This window comes from Nerophis lumbriciformis, linkage group LG38, assembly GCF_033978685.3.
Source record: "Nerophis lumbriciformis linkage group LG38, RoL_Nlum_v2.1, whole genome shotgun sequence".
Taxonomy (NCBI): domain Eukaryota; kingdom Metazoa; phylum Chordata; class Actinopteri; order Syngnathiformes; family Syngnathidae; genus Nerophis; species Nerophis lumbriciformis.
This window is the reverse complement of record NC_084585.2, coordinates 13,203,471-13,229,622: the sequence shown is the minus strand read 5'-3', so window position 1 is coordinate 13,229,622 and position 26,152 is coordinate 13,203,471. Positions and strand designations below refer to the sequence as shown.

The 26,152-nt window shown below is 41.3% G+C and overlaps 2 protein-coding genes across 4 annotated transcripts; one reads left to right on the top strand and one right to left on the bottom strand.

The window, feature by feature from the left end:
- Nucleotides 1–348: 348 nt before the first annotated feature.
- LOC133578091 (MKRN2 opposite strand protein-like) lies at nt 349–8,385 on the bottom strand. Of its 3 annotated transcripts, none has more exons than XM_061932255.1 (4): nt 4,589–6,009; nt 1,067–1,116; nt 827–995; nt 349–746 (listed from the first exon to the last, which is right to left on the bottom strand). In XM_061932255.1, exons 1-4 carry the CDS (start codon nt 4,789–4,791, stop codon nt 524–526), a joined length of 645 nt encoding a protein of 214 aa, XP_061788239.1. In that variant the 5' UTR covers nt 4,792–6,009; the 3' UTR covers nt 349–523. The 3 variants fall into 3 exon arrangements, with proteins under 3 accessions (XP_061788239.1, XP_061788237.1, XP_061788236.1); XM_061932253.2 differs by lacking the exon at nt 4,589–6,009 and adding an exon at nt 8,142–8,385 and having other exon boundaries at nt 352–746; XM_061932252.1 differs by lacking the exons at nt 349–746; nt 827–995; nt 1,067–1,116 and adding exons at nt 6,324–6,492; nt 6,559–6,605; nt 8,142–8,385 and having other exon boundaries at nt 5,731–6,251.
- A 131-nt stretch (nt 8,386–8,516) lies between these two features.
- mkrn2 (makorin, ring finger protein, 2) lies at nt 8,517–25,605 on the top strand. Its single transcript, XM_061932251.1, has 10 exons — nt 8,517–8,799; nt 15,530–15,658; nt 15,735–15,862; nt 15,931–16,107; nt 16,187–16,362; nt 20,016–20,081; nt 20,158–20,306; nt 20,376–20,486; nt 24,983–25,127; nt 25,207–25,605. Exons 1-10 carry the CDS (start codon nt 8,774–8,776, stop codon nt 25,372–25,374), a joined length of 1,275 nt encoding a protein of 424 aa, XP_061788235.1. The 5' UTR covers nt 8,517–8,773; the 3' UTR covers nt 25,375–25,605.
- Nucleotides 25,606–26,152: the final 547 nt, after the last annotated feature.

The following is a 26,152-nucleotide window of genomic DNA, read 5'->3' as shown; positions in this document are numbered from 1 at the left end:
ACATTGGTCTCCTCAGTTCCTAAACGTTTACTGAGTGTTATTAAAAGGCCATGTAACACAGTGGTAAAAATGCCCCTGTGCCAACTTTTTTGCAATGTGTTGCTGCCATTAAATTCTAAGTTAATGATTATTTGCACAAAAAAAAGGAAGTTTCTCAGTTCAAACATTAAATATCTTGTCTTTGCAGTCTATTCAATTGAATATAAGTTGAAAATGATTTGCAAATCATTGTATTCTGTTTTTATTTACGATTTACACAACGTGCCAACGTCATTGGTTTTGGGTTTTGTAGATTCAAATATTTTTTTGTTTATCCGTCCTGTGTTTTATCCATCCATCCATCCATTTTCTACCGCGTGTTCCTTTCGGGGTCGCGGGGGGTGCTGGAGCCTATCTCAGTTTTAATCAGATTATAATTATAAATATATAGACACATCTGACAACTGCTTTATTGGTAAAACATACAACAATTAACACGGATAAAAAGTTGAAATTATGTAAGTCTTGTACATTAGCATCCTACTCAGGCTTCGTCTTGGCCCTCGGCCTGTCTGTTCACCACATAGAAGTATTCTTTCTCGATATGTCTGCACAGCGTCATGTACTTGGAGACCCTCGCCATTCTCGGCAGGATGAAAGTGCGGGTGAACGTTTCTCTGGTCAGAGGAGGTCGTCCCTCCACCGACAGCACGCTGTTGATGAACTGGAGACAAAAACTGAAGCAGTTGTGGTTGTCTTCGTCGAAGCTGACACACAAGTGAAAGAAGACATGAATAAAGACAATAAAGAATGAGTGAAGAAAATGTGTGTCCTGCTGTAGGTATACCTGTGCCAGGTAGGGTCCCACAAGGGTACGTCTGAGAAGCGGTCCAGGTACTGATCCCATTGAGCCAGGAGGTGGAACCTGTCAGGTCTGACCAGAGGGATGCTGACGCAGTGTTGCCAGCCACTCACGTCTCTGCTTACTCCTCTCTCAGTGTAGTTGTACACAACTCCTACACGCACGCACACACACACACACAGTCAAGTGGCGTTCCCCTTCCTGACCTTTGAACCCAGCCCTCACCTGAAGTGCTGGAGATACCAGTGTGCAGATCTGATGTTCCTTCAAAGTCACTGCAGAAAGAAACAGTGTGTGATTATTAAAACCAGGATTTTTTTTAAGCGTAAATAAATATGCATGTATGTATACAATATACATACATACAGTATGTATACTGTATACTAGTGACGTGCGGTGAGGTTCATGGCTGGTGAGGCACTGACTTCATCACAGTCAGATTTACAAACATATGAACCCTAAAGAGTATCTTATTCACCATTTGATTGGCAGCAGTTAACGGGTTATGTTTAAAAGCTCATACCAGCATTCTTCCCAGCTTGGCACTCAGCATCAAGGGTTGGAATTGGGGGTTAAATCACCAAAAATTATTCCCGGGCGCGGCGCCGCTGCTGCCCACTGCTCCCAGGGGGTGAACAAGAGGATGGGTCAAATGCAGAGGACAAATTTCATTACACCTAGTGTGTGTGTGACAATCATTGGTACTTTAACTTAACTTTAACTTTACACATACAAACTGTAGCACACAAAATAAGCACAATTAATAAAAAAAACGTTATTATGGTCTTACCTTTACTTATAAATGAAGTCCATGCGCCGCTGTTGTGCTGGATTAATGCACCCCTGACGGGAGTGTTATATCAACTAAAGCCCTCACTTAAACTTTCCGCGTGAATCTATTTAAAAAAGTGTAACCGAGGGTTTATAAATGTCGCCTATACTGTATGAAACTACAAAAAACAAACAAACACAGAGGCTCCAGTTTACACGAGGACCACTTTATTTACCTTCTTTCAAAAACCTCCGCTCCACTCCAACGTGTCATCACTTCCGCTCTTAGCGCCTTCAAAATAAGAGCTCAAGGCATATACTGTATAACAGCGCATAACAGAAACTTAACATCACAAAGAGGAAAGCCCATAAAAATAGGTTACAAAAGTTATTTAATAAGAAGCCAAAAAGTGCGAAAACAATAATGTTCGTGTTGGAGGAGTTGTGAATTAGGTACACCTGCAGTCTGCAGGTGTACCTAATGTTGTGGCCCTGGAGTCATTCACAACTCCTCCAACACGAACATTATTGTTTTTGCACTTTTTGGCTTCTTATGAAATAACTTTTTTAAATAGATTCAATCTTGCACGTGGAACGTTTAAGTGTGGGCTTTAGTTGATATAACACTCCCGTCAGGGGTGCATTATACGGCGGGGGTGCAGGAGGCGGGATTACTGCGAGCCTCAGCCAGTGCGTCTTTTGCAGCCGTTTTATGATCGCTCAGCACAAGAAATACGTTGCACACATACAGTTGTTGACAAAATACACTGTACATTATATACCTCAGCTAACTAAACTATGGAAATGTATAATGTAGTTCATATAGCAATACGGTCTCACTGCTCAGCAGGCCAGCAGTTAGCCGAGTCCGCAATCCATGGTGAGGCACAACTGAGTGACGTGCCTCAACTGGCTGCTGATCACCGCACCGTCTCTTCTCAGTATTTGAACGGCAAATGTGAAAATTCAGCGATTTTGAATAAAAATAATCGAAAACTGGTGAAGTTAAATGGAAAATAACTTTATAGTATAATCACTGAATACATATAACAATTTAATTAATTTGTTTTCTTTTTACATTTTTTGTCTTTCCATGATGGCAGGTGAGGCCCCGCCTCACGTCACTGCTGTATACAGTATATAATGTCTCAGCACATACGTACATGAGTTGGTTTGAGTCTTTTTACAAAATTAATCTTACCAAAATGGCTTAGAGTTTTCAGTATGTGGCCCTTGGTGCTTGGAAAAAGTATGTTATTAACGGTTTGTATGTATTTATATACATTTACCAAAGTAACTTTTTGGATAAATTGCACTTGTCAAAGTAGTTTTAATGTGACATACTTTTCACTCTTACTTGAGTATTTTTGTGAAGAAGAAATGCTATTTTTACTTCGCTACATTTCTTTATATCATCATTGTGTTTATTTATAATCTATTGATTACTGCTTGCAAAGACGTATTCACTTGGCTCGTAAGAGAGACTTCTGTCACATGGATCTGTTTCACCAATCCAACGTAAGCACCAGTGACCCTTTGACTCCATTTCAACAATCAAATCAATCAATCAGCCTGGCAGTCACATGACTGCACTCAAACTACACACTGTAAAAAGTGACATGACGTCATTACTCTTCAATGTTTACTCACAAAGAGACAAGCGGTAGAAAATGGATGGATGGATGGGACTATGAAAAAGAACAATTCTATCATCTTTTGTAGTATTATATCAAATGCTGTGCATAGGGTTCCTAGAACCTTCCTGCTAATATATTGGCAATTTTCCTTATTGCTTCTCATTGTCCCCAGTGTCGTCCAGCTTTAGTAATGGGATGGTAAATAGTTGTACGGAGATCAAATCCCAGCCAGGTAATGTATCAGGGAAGATATGCTGTTTCATGTTAAATTTTTTATTTTGCACACACAAACAAATATTATAGAACAATTTTTTTTTACCACAAATTAGTTTCAGTACAAAACATGCATCAAGATAAAATCAAGTTTGAATAAAGAAGCATAAACATTTTAAATAAATCACTGGATAAAAAAAGGGTGATTTTTTTTTTTGCCTCAAAATAAAAATAAAAATTTAGGGCCCCAATTTAGACATGGGTGGCGTTTTGGGGTCTCTCGGTCTCTCACATGAAAACACACACAAACACAAAGGGTTGCGCAATTGAAATAATTTTAACAATCTACTAAATAAATCAGAAGTTACTCATAAGTTCAGTATGAGGTGTTTTTTTACCTACTTATAATAAACTATTTAAATGACCATTTTTTTTTACTTAAGTTATATTATTCTAAAGCAGTGGTTCTCAAACCTTTTTCACAAAGCACCACTTCAGAAGACAATTGGCTCTCCAACTACCACCATAATGACCAATATTCAAATACAGTAGCGTAGTAGGCCTATGTATTCATTAAACACAAGGTAGAGGTTTTATTTAACAAGTAAATTTAATATTTTCGACACTGTAAAATTAGACCCAGTTTGAACAGTAAAACTGGGTTTGACTATATGAAAATAAAAACACCGTACTTAAATAATGAATGAAATTGTTGGTGTATCACTGGATGGAGCCTATACCACTAGTGGTACATGTATCACAGTTTGAGAATCACTGCTCTAAAGTATTGGTACTTGAGTACAATGTTTTGGCTACTCTACCCACCTCTAAGTGTATAATGTGAACTGTGTCTTCAGTGTCACAAAAGTGTAAAAAGAAGTGAAGCATTGCTTGTATAGGGAAAGTGAGGATGATACATAAAGGTGACGCTAGAATCGTACGGCTTCGAATTTGAGTAAGTTTCCTGTAACTTCATATTTATCCTTTCAACAACCCTTGTTTGGGTAGAAGTGTACCAATAAAAAAAGCTAAACACGCTTAGAGTGAACCCATTTATGTTTTTGGGAGAAAAGCTGATATTTTTTGCTGGAATGGAGTTAGCAGTAAGAGAGGGACATCAGTCTACCTGTGCATGTTGTCATCAGTGGGTGTGATGAGGAGGCAGCAGGAGCTCTTGTGTCCGTCAGCCAGCGGGGAGGGCAGGCTGACCGGCGCCTCCTGAAGCCTGCCTCCCTTCAGTCGTTCCCCACAGGCGGGACACTCCTCCGGTAGTGAGAAGCAGAAGATGTCCTTGTGGCAGTGGCTCAGACGGATAACGATGCGCTCCATGGCCGCCGCCTCGCTTCTTAATCGCCGGAGTGCCGACTTACAGTGCAGCTGCCGTCACGCAACATCAGCCTCCCGCCTATCGTGTTGCACGGCCGATTTAGACACCCGTGTTGACGGGTTCAGGTGCACGCAACGCTTCAAATTTCACTCAATTTTGTTCTTATTCCTAGTCTGCCAGAGTAAAAAAAAAGCTTACATCATGTCTCACATGCACAGGTCAAAGGTCATTATTTGGTATGGTGCACTGTAAAAAAAATCTGTAGATTTTACAGTAAGAAATTGGCAGCTCAATTGCCAGAATATGTGTTTTTTTTTTACAGTCTATTACTGTAAATGGAAAAATGGTACCACTTATTTTTACAGTAAAATTCTGGCCACTGAGCTAACAGTATTTCATCATAAAATCTACTTTTTTTCCCTTCTTTTTTTTAATGTGTAGTTATTTTAAAATATGCTTTACATTAAGGAACATCACATCCTACCCCTTCTCAAATTGGGCCCCGAGTAGAATTTTATATGGTGGCCCGCCCTCTTTAGTTATGCGAAACATTTTTTATTAATGAAACTCAAATTAAATGTAATGCATGCTTTATACTAAAACACATTGATGGGAAATTGCCCCCATTTTTTGTGTGCAAAATGTGTAAATATTCAGGGAAATTTGCCATTATATTCTCATCAGCAAATATACATTTCATATTAAGTGCCCTGTCATTCACTGAACATTTACCTGCTCCTCTTCACACAAAACGGGTCCCCCACATATGCGTATAGGGTAGGGAGGGGCACTATAATTCCCTGATTCTCCTATTACTGACAATTAAATCATGTTGACACTTACCATATTTTGTTTGCTTGCTTTTTGCCATTTAAAGTTTGTTCACGTCATGTGTTTAAGCGTCACCTTTTTCTATTTGAAGAGAAAAGCTGACAAGTACATTGCCTTCCTCTGGTTCTACTTTTAATGTCGTCAAAAAAGATAAGTCAGGAAAGTGTTGCATCAATGTTATTACTGTAATTATTGTAATGTTTGGACAGTAGCATTATCATCTTCCACAGATGCAGCTTGTAAATCCATGTCGTCTGTCAAAACGTGACCTGACCGACGTGTGAGCCGAGCACAAACTGACACTCTTTGTGCGTCACGTGTGAAGCCGTCGCCATGGAAACAGACCTTCTGGTCTAGTCCAAGCTGGCGGTAAGTTCAAAGAACTTAGGAGACAAAAGCATTCCAGTCTGAAAGTTGTTCAAGGTTCCCTTCAGCACCACAGTATCCATGGCGACGGATGTGATGGAACACTGACAGGTATCGAGAGGCGCTCTCAATCCTGGGGAGCACGTAGTGAGAGGTGAAACACTCTCTGCTGATTGACTGCTTTCCCTGCAACGTCATCACCCGGTTAATGAAGCCCAGAGCGAAACCATAGCAACACGAGCCAAACTCCCTCTCCTCCTGAAACCTGGGGGCGGAGAGTGAGTCATGTGATCACAGAGTGCAACACAGGTGAGACTGTTCGAGTTGGGGCAAGAACCTGTCTGGCGTCCAGATGTCCAGGGCGGCAAACTCCTTTAGTTGTGTGTCCCACTTTCTTTTAAAGTCTGGGATGTGGTTGCCGGGGGCGATCAGAGGGATTATGATGCTCTGTTCCCAGCCCTGCACCTGACGCTGAACGCCAAACTCTGTATAACTGAACACCAGTCCTGCGACAGAAATTCTACTGAGGACGTGTCTTTCAAAGAACTACTGAGCACCAAGTCTGACGTTACCATCAGAGCTGGAGATGCCAACATGGAGCTCGGAATCTTTGTCTTCACTGCAGACACAACATGTCAGAAAAACAGCAAAATAAACAGTGCATCAGACATATTGCAAAATGGAATAAACTAATTTTTGTCCTCTACAGATAGTAAGCAATAATGACAATGTGATTTTTTAAATGAGCAAATAGTTTTTTTTTTTTTTTTTTAAAACTAAAACTAAATAAATCACATGTTCCTAAGTATTCACATCCTTAGCTCAATACTTTGTTAATTAACCTTTGGCAGCAATTACAGCCTCAAGTCTTTTTGAATACAATGCCACAAGCTTGACACACTTATCTTTGGGAACTTTCGCCCATTCCTCTTTGCAGCACCTCTCAAGCTCCTGGTTGGATAGGAAGCCTTGGTTTTTCATCCAAGATATCTCTGTACATTGCTGCATTCATCTTTCCCTTTATCCTGACTTGTCTCCCAGTTCCTGTCGCTGAAAACCATCCCCACAGCATGATGCTGCCACCACCATGCTTCACTGTAGTGATGGTATTGGCCTGGTGATGAGCGGTGCCTTCCTCCAAACATGATGCCCGGCATTCAGGCCAAAGAGTTCAATCTTGGTCTGATCAGACCAGAGAACGTTGTTCCTCATGGCCTGAGAGTACATTTCAGGTCCATGTTGGCAAACGTTTTACTAAGAAATAACTCCTGTCCGGCCACTCTAGCATACAGGACTGATTAGTGGATTGCTGCACAGATGGTCATCTTTCTGGAAGGTTCTCTTCTCTTCACAGAGAAATGCCATAGCCGGACAGAGAGACCATCAGACTTGGTCACCTACCTGACTAGACTAAGATGAATGCAGCAATGTACAGAGAAATCCTGGATAAAAAACAATGTTTCCCACGCAACCTGATGGAGATTCAGAGGTGCTGCAAAGAAGAAAGGGAAAAACTGCCCAAAGATAGGTGTGCCAAGCACGTGGCATCGTATTTAATTATATTTGAGGCTGTAATTGCTTACAAAGATAAATCAACAAAGTATTGAGCAAAGGCTATGTGAATACCTATGCACATGTGTTTTTAATTGTTTTAAATTTTGATACATTTGCAAAAAATACTAAAAAAAAAACTTTTCACATTGTCATTATGGGGTATTTGTTGATTGGCAACACTACATTGGCCCTAGTGTGTGAATGTGAGTGTGAATGTTGTGTGTCTATCTGTGTTGGCCCTGCGATGAGATGGCGACTTGTCCAGGGTGTACGCCGCCTTCCGCCCGATTGTAGCTGAGATAGGCTCCAGCGCCCCCCGCGACCCCAAAGGGAATAAGCGGTAGAAAATGGATGGATGGATTATGGGGTATTTTGTGTAGAAATTTAAAGACAAAAAATGTATTTATTCCTTTATGGAATGAGGCTGTAACAGCTGGGATAGGCTCCAGCACCCCCCTCCGCCCCGAGAGGGACAAGCGGTAGGAAATGGATGGAAGGGCATTACAAAATGTGGAAAAAGTGAAGCGCTGTAAATACAGCTATATAGAGACAACATGACATAAAACAACAAAACACTCAGTCGTGTTTGCCAACAATTTACCTGAGGCTGGCTGTACCTCCCTGTGACGTCACAAGGAAGCAGCAGCTCGCGTGGTGTCCGTCTCTAATTGGACTTCGGATTCGGACCGGGGCATCAGACAGGGCGAACCGTACTTTCTGTCCACACACAGGGCACCACATACCCGCTGCGTCTGCCAGTGTGAACACAGTCTTCCCGCAGTGTGTGAATCGCAACAGATCTCCGAGCTCCATTAAAGACTGTGGACTGACAAGTGGACCGGAAGTGGGGGCGGAGACCAATGCTTTGTTCGCGTTTAAAATACAACACCTGGATACATATATTTCAAAAACTGCTCCATGGAACATATTTACATTTTTTTTTGACAACGATGACAAAATATGTTCCCACTTTAGCGCCGTCTTAAAGATTGCATTAAGGAAATAAAACAATTCAAGTAGAAATACACCGATTGTGTGCATTGTTTTTTTTTAATCAATTTTACAGCACGGCTGAGAAGTTTTTTCATTTTATTTTTTTACTTAAAGACGTTTATGAGATGTTCGGAACCTTTATTTGATAAGACAGACGTTGCTTTCCGGACGTGTTTGTATGAGACGCCGCTGTCAAGACGGTCACAACTCGGAAGCTAACAATATTTTGGTGCTAAGAAGATGAGCACCAAACAGGTGACCTGCAGGTGAGTCAGACTGTCTGTCTGTTCATAATATCCGGGAATGTTAGCCTCGGGCTAATGTTTTTAGGTTGTTTCTTGCGTGACCCTTGTCGTTAGCATACACGCAGCCTGTTTGCTGCCAGTCGGTCCGCGTCCTCACATTAGCCGAGCAGTTAGTCTGGTGCAGACAAAACCATCCACACAGGCAAACTGTATCCACACTTATACTTAACCGCTCATTTTCGTATCAGGCTATTGCGTGACTAAACCGCTTTTGGGCTTTTTATGTTTTTGTAGTAGCACTTGAAACACTTCAGCCATTCTGTCCCGATGACCTGACACCACCAGTGTAGTGATACCCACAGCGTGTCACTGTTGTTATTTTAGCAATATCATTAGGCTGCTTGGCGTTATATTTACTTATCTTGGCCTCTGTTTAACGTCTACGGTGCTCGTTAATCCATAGGAAAGTTGATCTAACATGACCTTTGTCTCGTTTTTGTCCCACCTGATTAACAATATTGTATAACTTTGATTACATAGTATAATTTTATTGCATTAGCTATAATCTGGTGCAGAACATACACTATATTGCCAAAAGTACTTGGCCACCTGCTTTGACTCACATATGAACTTGAAGTGCCATACCATTCCTAACCCATAAGGTTCAACAGGATGTCGGTCCACCTTTTGCAGCTATTACAGCTTCAACTCTTCTGGGAAGGCTGTCCACAAGGTTGCGGAGTGTGTTTATCGGAATTTCCGACCATTCTTCCAAAAGCGCATTGGTGAAGTCACACACTGATGTTGGTCGAGAAGGAATGGCTTTCGGTCTCCGTTCTAATTCATCCCAAAGGTGTTCTATCGGGTTCAGGTCAGGACTCTGTGCAGGCCAGTCAAGTTCATCCACACCAGACTCTGTCATCCATGTTTTAATGGACTTTGCTAGGAATTGTCCAAAATGTTTTGGTATCCTGGAGCATTCAAAGTTCCTTTCACTGGAACTAAGGGGCCAAGCCCAACTCCTGAAAAACAACCCCACACCATCATTCCTCCTCCACCAAATTTCACACTCTGCACAATGCAGTCCAAAATGTACCGTTATCCTGGCAACCTCCAAACCCAGACTCGTCCATCAGATTGCTAGATGGACAAGCGTGATTCATCACTCCAGAAAAGGCGTCTCCACTGCTCTAGAGTCCAGTGGCGACGTGCTTTACACCACTGCATCCCACGCTTTGCATTGGACTTGGTGATTTAATTCTTAGATGCAGCTGCTCGGCCATGGAAACCCATTCCATGAAGCCCTCTGCGTACTGTACATGGGCTAATTGGAAGGTCACATGAAATTTGGAGCTCTCTTACAACTGACTGTGCAGAAAGTCGGCGACCTCTTTGCACTATGCGCTTCAGCATCCACTGACCCCTCTCTGTCAGTTTATGTGGCCTACCACTTTATGGCTGAGTTGCTGATGTTCCCAAACTCTTCCATTTTCTTATAATAAAGCCAACAGTTGACTTTGGAATATTTAAGGGCGAGGAAATTTCACGACTGGATTAGTTGCACATGTAGCATCCTATGACAGTTCCACGCTGGAAATCACTGAGCTCCTGAGAGCGGCCCATTTTTCACAAATATTTGTAGAAACAGTCTCCATGCCTAAAAGCTTGATTTTATACACCTGTGGCCGGGCTAAGTGATTAGGACACCTAGGGTTGCAAAGCGGTGGAAAGTTCCCGGTAAATTTCTGGAAACTTTCTGGAAATTTACAACGGGAAGTTAAGCTCAGGAAGTTTGGAAATATTGACAATTTTTTGATTATTCAAAGTTGGACACCGTCCTTGGGAATTAATGGGAAAATATGGGAATTAATGGGGAATTACAATAATTATATATTATTGGGCGCTTGTCTATATGCTGCTGCATCTTTGTGGCATTTTTGACATAGCTCTTTGCACAGTATTTGCAAATGTACACAGCCTTTCCGCCTACATTGATTGGGGTGAAATGTCTCCACACATCAGATGGTGTACGTGGCATTATTCTGTTTGTATGTATTTATTCTTGTCAAACACTAATGCAATGCCACACACAGATATAAATAGTCAGCTAAACAATTGGAGTAGTCTTTAAAAATATTTTACTGATGGACAAATGAATAGAAATAGGCTAGATGAATAAATGAACACTCAATCAGCATGCTAAATCAAACTATAACCTACATTCTTGTATGACAACAGAATGGCTAGCAGAACAGAAGGCAGAGGAAACTACACATTTTGATTTAGTATTTGCGAGTTGAACTTTACAGATCACAAAAAAGGTATATTCGGATCGCTAACATTGTTAGCATAAATGAATGGGATTTAACATAGAGAAAATTAGCATCACGGCTAACGGAGAAATATTTTCGGTTCACTATGAGACTGTGATGGTACATAAACCTAGCTAGCTAGAGATATTGACCCCAAAATCATTTAACAAGTACAGGAACAGCTAGCTAGCTTGAGTGGAAGTCTGCTGGAGTAGCCTCCAGTCATACAGTAACAAGCAATTACACCTCTATTAAACTTAAATACCATAGATAAAATGTATTTACCCCAGTAATATCATCAACACTTACCTGACTGGATGAAGTCTTTGGGCTCAAATACTAGTGTGGCCTCAATAGCCCTGCTGTAGTGTGTAGCATGCTGGGAATTATCTGTGCATGTGATGGAAGAATGCACTGCACATGTGATGGAGGAATGCACAGAATAGGGTTAAAATTCAACTGAATTTGCATTAAATCAGGTCGTTTTAGCTAATAATCATGCTGCAAGATCTAGCATGTTGCATTCAATGTTTATTCCCATTAATTTCCCATTAATTCCCGTCAATTCCCATGGAAAGTTTCCAGCTTTGAATTTTCCCGGAATTTTGAAACCCTAAGGACACCTGATTCTGATCATTTGGATGGGTGGCCAAATGCTTTTGACAATATAGTGTATCTGTCTTTGAGCTTAATGTCTCTGTGCATTGTCCCTTCAAATAAAGACTAAACTAAACTAAACAATTAATTCACTTGGCTGTCACTGATAGTGTAGTAGTGGTTCACTGGGCTGACTTCCATGCAGCCAGCGTTGGGGGTTCGTTCGCATACACACTTTTCTCATATTTGGTCAAGTTAAAATAGATCCAAGTGCGTTTGCTCTGCTAGTACGGTTCGTTTGGTCTAAAGTGGACACAGTCTAGGTCCAAACAGGACCCGACCAACCAACAGACTGTCTGAAAGACGGGTCTCAGTCTCCCTGCCACCGGACTCTATAGTCTAGAGCAGGGGTGTCAAACTCATTTTAGATCGGGGGCCACATGGAGAAAAATCTACTCCCAAGTGGGCCGGACCGGTAAAGTCACGGCACGATAACTTCAAAACAAAGACAACTTCAGATTGTTTTCTTTGTTTAAAAATAGAACAAACACATTCTGAAAATGTACAAATCATAATGTTGTTGTTTTTTTTTTTTTTACACTTACATCTTGCGGTTAATAGTATTCTATCTTTATTTGTCGTTGTTCATACTTTCTGAATAAATTGGTGTTAATTTTCAATCTATCGAGATAAAAAAATAATATCAAAATCAAATGACAGGATGTTATCTATGTAATCTGATCATTGTCCTCGACTGGTGCACCAACATCATGTGGTTTATTTTTTATTTTTTTTTACATATGTAGCATCATCTACAAAGATACAAAGAATTGCTATTGTGAAATCTAGTGGACACATTTAAAACAGCTGTTTCTTTCATTAAAAAAATTCGCCTCATTTTTATACTTGGCAAACTCATCTCGCGGGCCAGATAAAACCTGTTCGCGGGCCTGATCCGGCCCTCGGACTGTACGTTTGACACCCCTGGTCTTTGAGTGAGGCTCGTCTCGCACCTAGAACACTGCATATATTGTGACCAAATTTGTCATCTACTTTTTCAGCAGCTTTATCGACCCTGAGCAAAATTCCAAAAAGTGCAGCTCTCTTTTAATGAGATAAGCTTTCTAAAAATGTGTTATTGTTCTACAATCTATTGTTGAAGTATAGGATCAGGACTCAAAATCAGATCGGAGGCTAAAAATGTTGATCAAGACATCCCTAGTCAGTGTTCTTACGCGCGGATTTTAAGTTTGCCAAAATATATTTAAGTATTAGCTGCCCAGGGTGTGCCGGCCAAATTTAGACTAAGCTATGAAGTTACAGTGGGTACGGAAAGTATTCAGACCCTTTTAAAATGTTCACTCTTTGTTTCATTGCAGCCATTTGCTAAAATCTAAAAAGTTTATTTTATTTCTCATTAATGTGCACTCAGCACCCGATCTTGATAGAAAAAAACAGAAATGTAGAAATTTTAGCAAATTTATTAAAAAAAGAAAAACTGAAATCCCTCATGGTGATAAGTATTCAGACCTTTTGCTGTCACACCCATGCTGTTCATTTCTTCTGATCCACCTTGACATGGTTCTGCTTCTTCATTGGAGTCCAACTTTGTTTAATTAAACTGATTGGACTTGTTTTGGAAAGGCACACACCTGTCTATATTAGACTTTAAAGCTCACAGAGCATGTCAAAGCAAATGCAAATCATGAGGTCGAGAGAACTGCCCAAGGAACTCCAAGACAGAATTGTGGCAAGGCACAGATCTGGTTATAAAAGCACTCAAGGTTCCGAAGAGCACAATGGCCTCCATAATCCTTAATGGCGACACTGCACTGTTTTTGGAATTTTTTCTATCGTTCACACTCATTATGAAATACATGACAACGGATGTATATTTTTTTATTCATTCTAAATTGTAAATAAATGCAATCATAAGTCTGCTTATAATGAAGCCTATGGGAGCCACTCTTCTGCCTATAACGCCCTTAAAAACATCCAAACACTTCCGATAAGGTTTTATATACATGATGTAAGTATATATGTAATGTAGTAACAAGCACATTTATAACATTTAATATTTACATATTTTGATCATCAAGGCATACGCGGCACATTAATTTAAAAAACAGATCACGTGTGCCTTTTTTTTTTTTTACAACTCCATCACTGATCACTACTCAATGCAGTCTTTGAGAGCCAAGACAAATACGGTAATAAAACAAAACTTACCGTACAATGTTTGCTGTCGTTAGGATGCTGACTGCTAGGATGTTCATATATTCCCGTTTAGATGAAGAATGACTCATAACCCTCTCAAAGAATACGGGGGTGGATTAATTCTTGCCATTGGCTGTCAAAGTGTACCAATTTGACGAGCAAGGAAACGAGGAAGCAGCTGATAAGTCGATCATGTCAACTTTGGCACACAAGCTCGTGATCTCGGAGTCGCTATAAATAGTTTGTCTGCGTTAGCGCTTATCATAACAATATCGCTAGTACTTGGTTAATATTCAAGTCACGAAATATAAATGGAGTATTGGTGCCGCTTTTTGGATGTTTTTTTATTGGGTTTTATGGGCGGAATAGAGGACCTCCTATTGTCCCATCAGACTTTTATTTACGAGTTAGGTAATGTATCTGTCATGTATGTCATAATGATTGTGAACGATAAATACAATTCCAAAAAAAGTGTAGTTCCCTTTTAAAATGGAAGAAATTTGGGACGACCACAACTCTTCCTAGACCTGGCCGTCCAGCCAAACTGAGATAGAAGAACCTTGGTTAGAGAGGTTAAGAAGAACCCAAAGATCAATGTGGCTGAGCTCCAGAGATGCAGTAGGTAGATGGGAGAAAGGTCCACAAAGTCAACTATCACTGCAGCAATTCACCAGTCGGGGCTTTATGGCAGAGTGAAACAGAGACGGACCTCTCCTCAGTGCAAGACATATGAAAGCCAGCATAGGGTTTGCCAAAAAACACATGGACTCCTAGAAAATAAGAAATAAGATTCTCTGGTATGATGAGACCAAGATTGAGCAGTTTAGTGTTAATTTTAAGCAATGTGTGGAGAAAACCAGGCACTGCTGTCCAATACACAATCCCAACAGTAAAACATGGTAGTGGCAGCATCATGCCATGGGGGGGGGGGGGTTTCAGTTGCAGGGACAGGACTGTTTGCAATTGAATGAAAGATGAATGTGGCAAAGTGCAGAGATATCCTGGAAGAAAACATCTTCCAGAGTGCTCAAGAACTCAAGACTAGGCCAAAGGTTATTAACCTTCCAACAAGTCAAAGCTAAAATAACAATGGAGTGGCTTCAGAACAACTCTGTGACCCTTCTTGACTGGCCCAGCCAAAGCCCTGACCTAAACCCACTTGAGCATCTCTGGAGAGACCTGAAAATGGCTGTAATCCAATGTTCGCCATCCAACCTCACAGAACTGGAGAGGATCTGCAAGGAAGAATGGCAGAGGATCCCAAAATCCAGGTGTAAAAAAACTTGTTGCATCATTCCCAAGAAGACTCATGGCTGTACTAGCTCAAAAGGGTGCTTCTACTTAATACTGAGTAAAGGGCCATGTGATATTTCAGTTTTATTTTTAATACATTTTCAAACATTTCTACATTTTTTTTTTCATGAGAAATAAAATAAACTTTTCGCCTTTAGCCAAATGGCTGCAATAAAACAAAGAGTGAAACATTTAAAGGGATCTAAATACTTTCCGTACTCACATGACTGTAAGAGGGCCACAAAATATGAGCCTGCGGGCCCTGACTTTGAGACCCCTAGGATAAGTGCTAGAAAAAAGATGTCAGGATGGTGTTGTGTTATCTGCGGCAGGTACTTTCTGCATGGAGTGTGCAGGGAGGGCAGCCGCTGCATGTTCTCCCATGACCCCTCCAACAGTAAGCCCTCCACCATCTGCAAGTTCTACCAGAGAGGAGTGTGTGCCTACGGAGAACGATGCAGGTAAGTTGTCAACTAAATTGTACTTGGCATGTGAGTTGTACCTTTTTGTTTAAAGTGTTCATGTGTGTGTTTGCAGGTATGACCACGTAAAACCGTCGTACAGAGTAGGGCCCGGGCTTTCAGACAACAAGGCGGGAGGAGGCTCAGAAGGCGGAGCTTCAGTCAGATCTGAACCCAGGAAGGCGATGGTCCTGAGAGAGAGAGGTGACTCCTCACGTTTATAAGGATGAAAAGGACACAGTTAACATAGTAACATGTCACTTTGTCCTCAGCCGATTTCACTTCCTGCCTACAAACAGACTTGATGGACAAAAGTCTGTCAGTGGGACAGGTCGACAGCATGTTTGGGGGTCAAGCAGGCGGCCTGGGCTCAGAGGTCACAGCTGCAGCACCCCAGTCATATGTGGACGCCATCAGAACGGGTTTGGAAGCTTCGGCCCCAGAACAAGGTGGGACACAAAACACTGGTTGCTGTTGCTCGACATCTTGCGTCCGTTGCCCGATTGAATGTGGTCTCTGTTGCCATAGCGCCTTCTCCGATGGGCGGGGCCTTTCAAGACTTTTCCCAGCTGTGTCCTTATGCCGCTGCCGGTCGCTGTTACTATGAGGACAACTGCCCCTATCTCCATGGTGACCAGTGTGAGGTGTGCAGGCTACAGGTGCTACACCCACATGACCCTGAGCAAAGGAGAGCTCACGAAAAGGTACTGACACTATTTATTTTCAATTCCCCGGCTGACAAGCGGCTAGCAGCTAATTATGTGTCTGCATACAGTGTGAAGCTTCTTTCGTAAGCTAATAAGCACTTCCATTACGGAAAATAAACTGCATTTCTTAGTATTTTAAGTATCATTGTCAAGTAGCATTATCACTAACCTGTTACACACTGAGAGCAAGCCAGGAGCAGGCATGCTAATTGCTGGGTTGCATATGACACCACATCTGTTTTTTTCTTTGCGGCTTAGGCCATGTCCACATGAACAGAGTTTCAAAAACGCATATTTAGGGTTAAAATGATCTCCATCCACACAAGAGTATTTTCAAAACTGTCAACACACAAACAAACGCATACACTTGCTGTCTTGCACATTTTGTCCAATCAGAAGCCTGGAAAAGTAGACACAGCTGACTTGGTGGCATGGCACCTCTGTTACAATGTTTATTTTGATATACTAGACGTACAATGACATGTACATTATTTTTAAAACCAGCCTGCACCTCCACAGAACCCTGGGAACTTTATGCATCTATTTTTTGGTGTTTAAAGCTCGCATGAACGCCTGTGCTGCTGAAAGCCGAAATTTTTACATGTTTAATGAGCATTTAATCAACAAGGTGATGTATTACATGTGGAGTGAAGTGTACATTATTTCTAAAGTTGGCACGCACTAACGAGTCAAGGAAACCCTTTTGCATGTTTAAGTGCCTATAAGCGCACGGACGTGGGTATGCCATTGCAAAACTCTCGTGGAATTATAACGCATTTAATGATCAATATAAAAATACATGTGCAATGAAGTGTACATTGTCTTTAACATTAACAAGAAGGAAGGATACATCATGTTTTTTTTAGTCGTTCGGGCGCGTTACATGCGCGTGCACGGTCGCGCCCGACTCTTTCTACACAAATGGAAGCAACACACATACGTTAACTTCATGATCTGTTGTTAAACAAATAATTAAAAACATGAGATATTGTTGCAACTTTCTTATGACACTAAGCAAAAAGTCTTGCTTGTCAAAGTTGTTAAATCAGCTGGAGGTTTGACAGCGATAATATCCAAAACAGCTGATTGTCATTGTCGCTGGCGAGAGTGTCGCAAAGCCCATGGTTTTTTGTCAATGTCGAGAGAAAATAGAAGCATATTTACGTTCAAACTTACAGTAAATCTTCTTATAGTGTGTTTAATGGCAGCAAGGCAGTGTTGCTGAGCTTTGGAAATGACAGCGCACAACCGTGACGTCATCAGAGTAGTACAAGTCTCCGTTTGTGCCGTGTACACGCATACACTGAGCGGAGAGTTTTGGAACTCTACACTTTGGCCAGTGTTTGCAAAAGTCTGCGTTTTTAAAGACAAAAGTATGCGTTTGCATGTAGACCAGGGGCCTAAATGCAGAGATAAGTGTGTGTTTATTAAGTATCCGTGTTCGTGTGGACATGGCGCAGTGGAAGAATGGCCGTGCGCGACCCGAGGGTCCCTGGTTCAATCCCCACCTAGTACCAACCTTGTCATGTCCGTTGTGTCCTGAGCAAGACACTTCACCCTTGCTCCTGATGGGTGCTGGTTAGCGCCTTGCATGGCAGCTCCCTCCATCAGTGTGTGAATGTGTGTGTGAATGGGTAAATGTGGAAGTAGTGTCAAAGCGCTTTGAGTACCTTGAAGGTAGAAAAGCGCTATACAAGTACAACCCATTTATCATTTATTATCATTTATATGATGGTCAACAGGCTTGAGCGTAGCATTAAAACAAGTGAGGGTGAGGGTGGAGTTTGAGCAGAATATGTTGTATTGCTGTTCTGTTCTTGGGTTGTACAATCGTTCCAAATAGAGAGATAGGGAAGAACTTTCATGGAGTCCTGAAAGAAGTCGTTCATAAAGGTAATAATATCAGGGGAAAAAACGAAAGTGTGACGAAGTAAATGGCTCTTAAAGAGGAACTGCACTTTTTGGGGGAATTTTGCCCATCGTTCGCAATCATTATGACAGACAAGAAGACAAAAGTTAGTTTTTTTTTTGCATTCCAACTTTGAAAAATCGGCTCATTCTTAGTAGCTAGCAATGCATAATTGGAGCCATCAATTCTACCTCTAAATCGCTTTAAAATTGCATTCAAAAACTGTCAACAATACTTAATTTATGTTCCGTAACCTGTATAACAACCAATCTGTAGGACCATTGTTATTCTAAGAGTTAACACTGAGGAACTCCTTTTCTACCGTAGTAACACATCGGCATGCTTCAGTATTCGCCGTAAAAGGTAGCTCTGGAAAAAGACAAGCTAGCTTCTACATCAGCACGAAACACGTTTGAGTTTGTAATGCACAACACAATGCGATAGGACCCCAATCTGTACTGACTCTAAAAACATGAACAATCATACTACAGTATCTGTAAAATATTAGCCCACATTTCATGTTTTGTTTGTACACAGCTAGCTAGACAGCGTATGTACTGTAGTTGTAATAACACACATGATGTGCTGCGTGTATCATGATCAATATTTAAAATGTGACAATGGACAGTTGTGCGTTTGGTCCAGCCGGCGGGGGACTTTTTTCCAGTTTATGTGGGTAAGCACTACATTTATTTCGAAATAGCTTGGCTTCAAGTTCCACATTTGCAGCTTTGAGTCAAGCCGACCTCACACTCTCGGCTTCCGTCTGCTCCGTCTCACCCTTCCTTGTGCTGGCTTTAAGAAACAGTAGTTCATCCTTCGTATATTTAGCTTCAAAATATATATATATATAATATATTTATATTCTAGGTTTTCCTCTGAAAACATGTTTGACATGATGTAATTTGCATTTTCATGTATTTTTAGTTTTTGTATCACTATCCCACTCTTCCACAAGTAGGGTCAAAAGCGACACTAAGCAGTTCCTATGGAATTTTCTATGAACCTTTAATTCTTGGCAACGCTGACGGTCCCACTTACACATCTAATGTCATCTTTCACATCTGATGCAACTGGCCATCAAACTGGCAGGAGTGCCATGTCACTACTTGTGTTTGCTGGCCATGTTGGCTAGAGCGTCAGGTAACTATTTCTGTTTAGTGGCCATGTTGGGAGGCGGTGTGGCGCGAATGGAAAAGCGGCCGTGCCAGCAACTTGAGGGTTCCAGGTTCGAGTCCAGCTTCTGCCATCCTCGTCACGTCTGTTGTATCTTTGGGCAGGACACTTCACCCTTGCTCCTGATGGGTCCTGGAAAAGAGCTTCACAAGTATAATCCACATTGAAAGATACAACACAAAACTTATGGGCTAAACATAACTAACTTGTTTAATGCACTTGCCATGGTTTTTACAAGAATGTAAAACGATCCAGATTTTACAGTATTTGGAATGAACTCATTAGCTTTCTGTCATCCTACAGTCTTTAGTGGATCAGATATTGCCTCTTCCTGGGTGGTGAGACTGCAGACAGTCAAAGTTGAATCAGATGTGAGAGATGACATCAGATGTGTAAGTGGGGTAGTCATAGTTGCTAAGAATGAATTAAAGGTTCATAGATGGGAACATCCATGGTGTCATTTTGTCACCGATGATCGGTATCGGAATCGGCAGCATAAAAACTTGATATAAAGTTCCCTACTTTCAATGACTTCCTGTAAACTAGATGGTCATGTGGTCTGCAGATGTGCCTGCTGGCCTTCGAGAGTGACATGGAGAAAGCGTTTGCTGCCCAGCTCAGCCAAGACAAGGTGGAATTACTTAGTGGTCATATGATGATGATGATGATGATGATATTGTTACTAGCTAAACCGCTTGTTGGCTCAGGTGTGTTCCATCTGCATGGAGGTGGTGGTGCAGAAGGTGAACCATTCGGAGCGCAGGTTTGGGATTCTGTCTTCCTGCTCGCACATCTTTTGTCTGGCCTGCATCCGACAGTGGCGCTGCACTCGCAACTTCAGCAACAAGATCATCAAGTATGAGGGTCTTATAACGCCGCCGCATGTCTACGTCCGTGTCTACGTTAATGTCCGCTCTTGTCTCAGATCATGTCCGGAGTGTCGCGTCATTTCCGAGTTCGTCATACCCTCAGTGTACTGGGTAGAAGACCAGGACGACAAGGACCACCTGATAGAGCTGTTCAAGTCGGGAGTGAGGTGAGTAACCTGTCCTTAGCATCCTCTGGGTTGTGTTGCTGTCATGAAAACATAAAATGTGGAATAAAAGAGCAATCGGGTGTAATGTAACGAGAAAATGTTGCAATATCAACACTAACAACTAGGACTAGGCGATTATATGATGGTGATCGATTATCGCGATTAATTTCAGTTCTATCACGGTTATCAGCTGTTACCATAACTACCTCGATCAAACATGGCAGAAATATCTACCACAGTACGTCTGGCCAATGTTTTTTATCATCTTTGGAATCCTTAAGAAAAAAGACGTGTTATTGTCTCTCATTATAATTGAGAACGATGGGCAAAATTCCAAAAAAAGTGCAGTTCCCCTTTTAAAAGGAGCAGCAGCTTCAGTGGAAGACTGTAGTCTCACTGACTGCTTGAGCTCACGTGGTGGTGGTGTGATCCTGCCCTGAATGCGGTCTCTCAGGCAGGCACAGAATGTCTACGTCTATTGGTTCCGACTGGGAGAACAAACACACCTACTAATTCAATCAGGAAAAATACATTTTATCTCTAAATATTTTTGAATCAGACTTTTTATATACAGTATGTGTTTGCTCTAATTCAATTGTTATAAAACGTACAAAAAAATTCTGCAGACAAGATTTGTTCAAATAATTTTTGAGTTTGTGGATAAAATCATTTGGTTCCTGTAATAATCATTAAACATGTTTTATGTGTTGGTACACATTATTCTACAGTACCTCAAATTTAAACTGCACTTTAATTATAAAAATAAGAATTTGAGTTTTTAAAAAACTCCAAAATCGAGGTCACCGCTTTCCCTTTGCCAAACCGCTAGTGAGAAGCACTGATGTATGCAAGTAATTAAAGAATAAAATAAAAATAAAATTTGAATGTGTTATTTAGTAAATGTTAACCTAAAAAAAAAAGGATTCAGTAAAGGTGGGAATATTTGCGCACCTCACGATTTGATTAAGATTACGATTCAGGAGCTACGAATCAATTAAACATCGATTATTGATGCACCTTTAATTTATGTATATTGGTGTAATTTTACATTTATTTTTCGTTTCACGTAAATATATAAAACATTTTTTTTTTTTTTTCGATTTTTCCGACCTACAATGTGTGCTAAAATCTTGATCCGTCTCTTTGCCATACCTGCCAACAACTACGGTTTTCCTATAATGAGTACGGTTTTTGATAATCCATTCCGGTTTACGGCTGCAGTGGTAAAAACTACGGTTTTCCATTAAAAATTATGAACTTAAAAATCGAAGTTATGTAGCTTAACTACATTTCCCAGTAGCCTGGCAGTAGCTTTGCTACTTTTTAAACAAGTAGCGATTTCCGTAGCTTAGCTATTTTTAGACCCATGTAGCAGTTAGCTAGGCTACATGCTGCAAAAGACAAGGGAGAGAGAAGAGAAAGAGATAAAGGGACGAGTGCAACTCCACGGGCAGGGGACAAAATATACGGGAATAATCAATGATGATTGGTTGGTTTACGTATTAGAACATTCATGATTGGTTGGTTGGTTTACTATGATGAGTCACGATTGGTTAAGATTAGGGCAAAACATTACAGACAGGCCAATCAGAGGCAAGATAGGGCAGGTCATCGAACCAGGAAGGGAAATCACAACAGACGCGCACATCCCAAATGACGACGAGAGAGTCTGAGAAGAGGGAATATTATTTCCTTCCTTGTCCCTCCACCTGGACTTGGCTGGGAACCTGCGGCCCCCAGACCCCCGGCTAATTTTCAGTCTTTTTCATTAATTTCAAATCACATACCTGCTTAATAAGCGTTGATCACTTGCAACTTTTAAAACATTGCATTTTTAATAAGAAACAGTTACATTTATTCCCATTATTTTATTTATAGAAATGTGTAAAAAACTTGAACATAAGTGCCTTATAATAAAGAAGCGGGTCTCTCGGTGAGTTGGCCCGCATTTTGAGTCACCGGGACCTTTAACATTTACTAAAATTGAGGATAGCCCTAACGGTTACAATTAGGGATGTCCGATAATATCGGACTGCCGATATTATCGGCCGATAAATGCTTTAAAATGTAATATCGGAAATTATCGGCATCAGTTTCAAAATGATCGGTATCGGTTTCAAAAAGTAAAGTGTATGACTTTTTAAAACGCCGCTGTGTACACGGACGTAGGGAGAAGTACAGAGCGCCAATAAACCTTAAAGGCACTTCCTTTGCGTGCCGGCCCAGTCACATAATATCTACTTCTTTTCACACACACAAGTGAATGCCAGCCATAATTGGTCAACAGCCATACACGTCACACTGAGGGTAGTCGTATAAACAACTTTAACACTGTTACAAATATGCGCCACACTGTGAACCCACACCAAACAAGAATGACAAACACATTTCGGGAGAACATCCGCACCGTAACACAACATAAACACAACAGAACAAATACCCAGAACCCCTTGCAGCACTAACTCTTCTGGGACGCTACAATATACACTCCCCGCTATCCCCTACCACCCCACCTCAACCCCGCCCCCCCCAACCCCGCCCACCTCAACCTCCTCATGCTCTCTCATGTTAAAAAAAATAATGCACTTTGTGACTTCAATAATAAATATGACAGTGCCATGTTGGCATTTTTTTTCTTCATAACTTGAGTTGATTTATTTTGGAAAACCTTGTTACATTGTTTAATGCATCCAGCGGGGCATCACAACAAAATTAGGCATAATAATGTGTTCATTCCACGACTGTATATATCGGTATCGGTTGATATCGGAATCGGTAGTTAAGAGTTGGACAATATCGGAATATCGGATATCAGCAAAAAAGCCATTATCGGACATCTCTAGTAAATAGAGTGCAAAGTACAAACCCTGTTTCCATATGAGTTGGGAAATTGTGTTAGATATAAATATAAACGGAATACAATGATTTGCAAATCATTTTCAACCCATATTCAATTGAATGCACTACAAAGACAAGATATTTGATGTTCAAACTCATAAACTTTTTTTTTTGCAAATAATAATTAACTTAGAATTTCATGGCTGCAACATGTGCCAAAGTAGTTGGGAAAGGGCATGTTCACTACTGTGTTACATGGCCTTTCCTTTTAACAACACTCAATAAACGATTGGGAACTGACAAAACTAATTGTTGAAGCTTTGAAAGTGGAATTCTTTCCCATTCTTGTTTTATGTAGAGCTTCAGTCGTTCAACAGTCCGGGGTGTCCGCTGTTGTATTTTACGCTTCATAATGCGCCACACATTTTCGATGGGAGACAGGTCTGGACTGCAGGCGAGCCAGGAAAGTACTCGCACTCTTTTTTTACGAAGCCACGCTGTTGTAACGTGCTGAATGTGGCTTGGCATTGTCTTGCTGAAATAAGCAGGGGCGTCCATGAAAAAGACGGCGCTTAGATGGCAGCATATGTTGTTCCAAAACCTGTATGTACCTTTCAGCATTAATGGTGCCTTCACTGATGTGTAAGTTACCCATGTCTTGGGCACTAATGCACCCCCATACCATCACAGATGCTGGCTGTTCAACTTTGCGTCGATAACAGTCTGGATGGTTCGCTTCCCCTTTGGTCCGGATGACACGATGTCGAATATTTCCAAAAACAATTTGAAATGGGGACTCGTCAGACCACAGAACACTTTTCCACTTTGCATGAGTCCATCTTAGATGATCTCGGGCCCAGAGAAGCCGGCGGCGTTTCTGGATGTTGTTGATAAATGGCTTTCGCTTTGCATAGTAGAGCTTTAACTTGCACTTACAGATGTAGCGACCAACTGTATTTAGTGACAGTGGTTTTCTGAAGTGTTCCTGAGCCCATGTGGTGATATCCTTTAGAGATTGATGTTGGTTTTTGATACAGTGCCGTCTGAGAGATCGAAGGTCACGGTCAATGTTGGTTTCCGGCCATGCCGCTTACGTGGAGTGATTTCTCCAGATTCTCTGAACCTTTTGATGATATTATGGACCGTAGATGTTGAAATCCCTAAATTTCTTGCAATTGCACTTTGAGAAACGTTGTGCTTAAACTGTTTGACTATTTGCTCACACAGTTGGGGACAAAGGGGTGTACCTCGCCCCATCCTTTCTTGTGAAAGACTGAGCATTTTTTGGGAAGCTGTTTTTATACCCAATCATGGCACCCACCTGTTCCCAATTAGCCTGTTCACCTGTGGGATGTTCCAAATAAGTGTTTGATGAGCATCAGTGTGTGAATGTGTGTGTGAATGGGTGAATGTGGAAATACTGTCAAAGCGCTTTGAGTACCTTGAAGGTAGAAAAGCGCTATACAAGTACAACAAGTACAACACATTGAAAGTGATTTGCAAATCATTGTATTCCGTTTATATTTACATCTAACACAATTTCCCAACTCATATGGAAACGGGGTTTGTATACTAATTGAGGTTTATTAAAGAAGAATTTCATTTGCGAGAGTATTTACAGTGGTTGTATATGTGTGGACATGTGTGTGTGTTTGCAGCAAGAAAGCCTGCAGGTACTTTGACCAGGGTCGCGGCATGTGCCCCTTTGCGGGTAAGTGTTTGTATCTCCACGCCTACCCGGACGGAACCCGAGCAGAACCCGAAAAGCCGCGGAAACAGCTGAGCGCCGAGGGAAACATCCGGGTCAGTGCCTGCGACCGCCATGTCGATTGACGGGTGTAGCGCTCGCGACTTAACGACCTCTGCTGTGTCTTCACATCAGTTCATGAACAACGTCCGGCTGTGGGACTTCATTGAAGAGCGCGAGCAGCACCCCGGCCGACCTTTGCCCTCCCTCGACGATGACATCACAGAGCTGAGGGAGCTCTTCATGCAGCTGTCGGCGCCGGGCCAGGATGGACCCGATGCTCCGCCCGATCCAGAGCAGTAGCGACCAGATAAGGACAGCGTTCCCGTGCAAACAATGTGACGAGTTAGAAAGTGAGTTTTCTTGTGTGTAGAAGTAAAGTCGGCGTCCACACAGCAACACTTCTTTCCTGCCAGCTTGTAAATGAATTCATGTATTTATAGGAGGTCACAACAGTCCAGTGGTTGCTTTACATGACTCTGAGCTGTGTTTTATTCTTGATGTCATCAAGCTAATAAAAGCTGTTGTGTAGAACTGTATGCTATTCATTGGTTTGTTCTCAGACAGGCGAGTGCATTGTCCAACTGAGGCCACCAGGGGGCAGATAGCAGCCACTCCATTGTACTCTACAGTAGTGTTTCTTAACCATAGGGCTGGGGCCAATTGTTGGGTGGCCATTGCTTCCTCCAGGGTTGCCAAAAAAGATCTGTTTCTCAGTTGTAATACACTTTTCCACCACTCTTTGCGGTAATGACAATATCAAAGAGCAGAAGTCTGGAACAAAGTCATAGAGAAGAAACTTTATTCATCTCCAACGAAAAAAAAAAGAAGTTTAAGCACAAAAATTATGGCTAATGGTAAAGCTGTATTTTTATTTCTATTTCAATTGTATTGGCAGTTTAGTTAAATGTTTTATTATATTTAATTTAACAGTAGTTAGAATTTCTTTTAAGCACTGCTTAATTGTATGTCAATTTTATTTTTCATCAGTTTTTATGAGTCTCTTCTTTTGCAGTATATTTAATTAGTATTTATTTTTGTAATCAGTCTGACCTAAGAATTGATGATAATCTTTGGTAAC

Coding starts and splice junctions, on each gene's coding strand:
- mkrn2 (XM_061932251.1), top strand. CDS start 8,774: ATGAGCACCAAACAGGTGACCTGCAG. Junction 16,108..16,186: donor AGCTTCGGCCCCAGAACAAG/GTGGGACACAAA, acceptor CTGTTGCCATAG/CGCCTTCTCCGATGGGCGGG. Junction 20,082..20,157: donor CCCAGCTCAGCCAAGACAAG/GTGGAATTACTT, acceptor TTGTTGGCTCAG/GTGTGTTCCATCTGCATGGA.
- LOC133578091 (XM_061932252.1), bottom strand. CDS start 8,353: ATGGAGCTCGGAGATCTGTTGCGATTCACACACTGCGGGAAGACTGTG. Junction 6,606..8,141: donor GGAGGTACAGCCAGCCTCAG/GTAAATTGTTGG, acceptor TTGTGTCTGCAG/TGAAGACAAAGATTCCGAGC. Junction 6,252..6,323: donor GACATCTGGACGCCAGACAG/GTTCTTGCCCCA, acceptor CTCCGCCCCCAG/GTTTCAGGAGGAGAGGGAGT.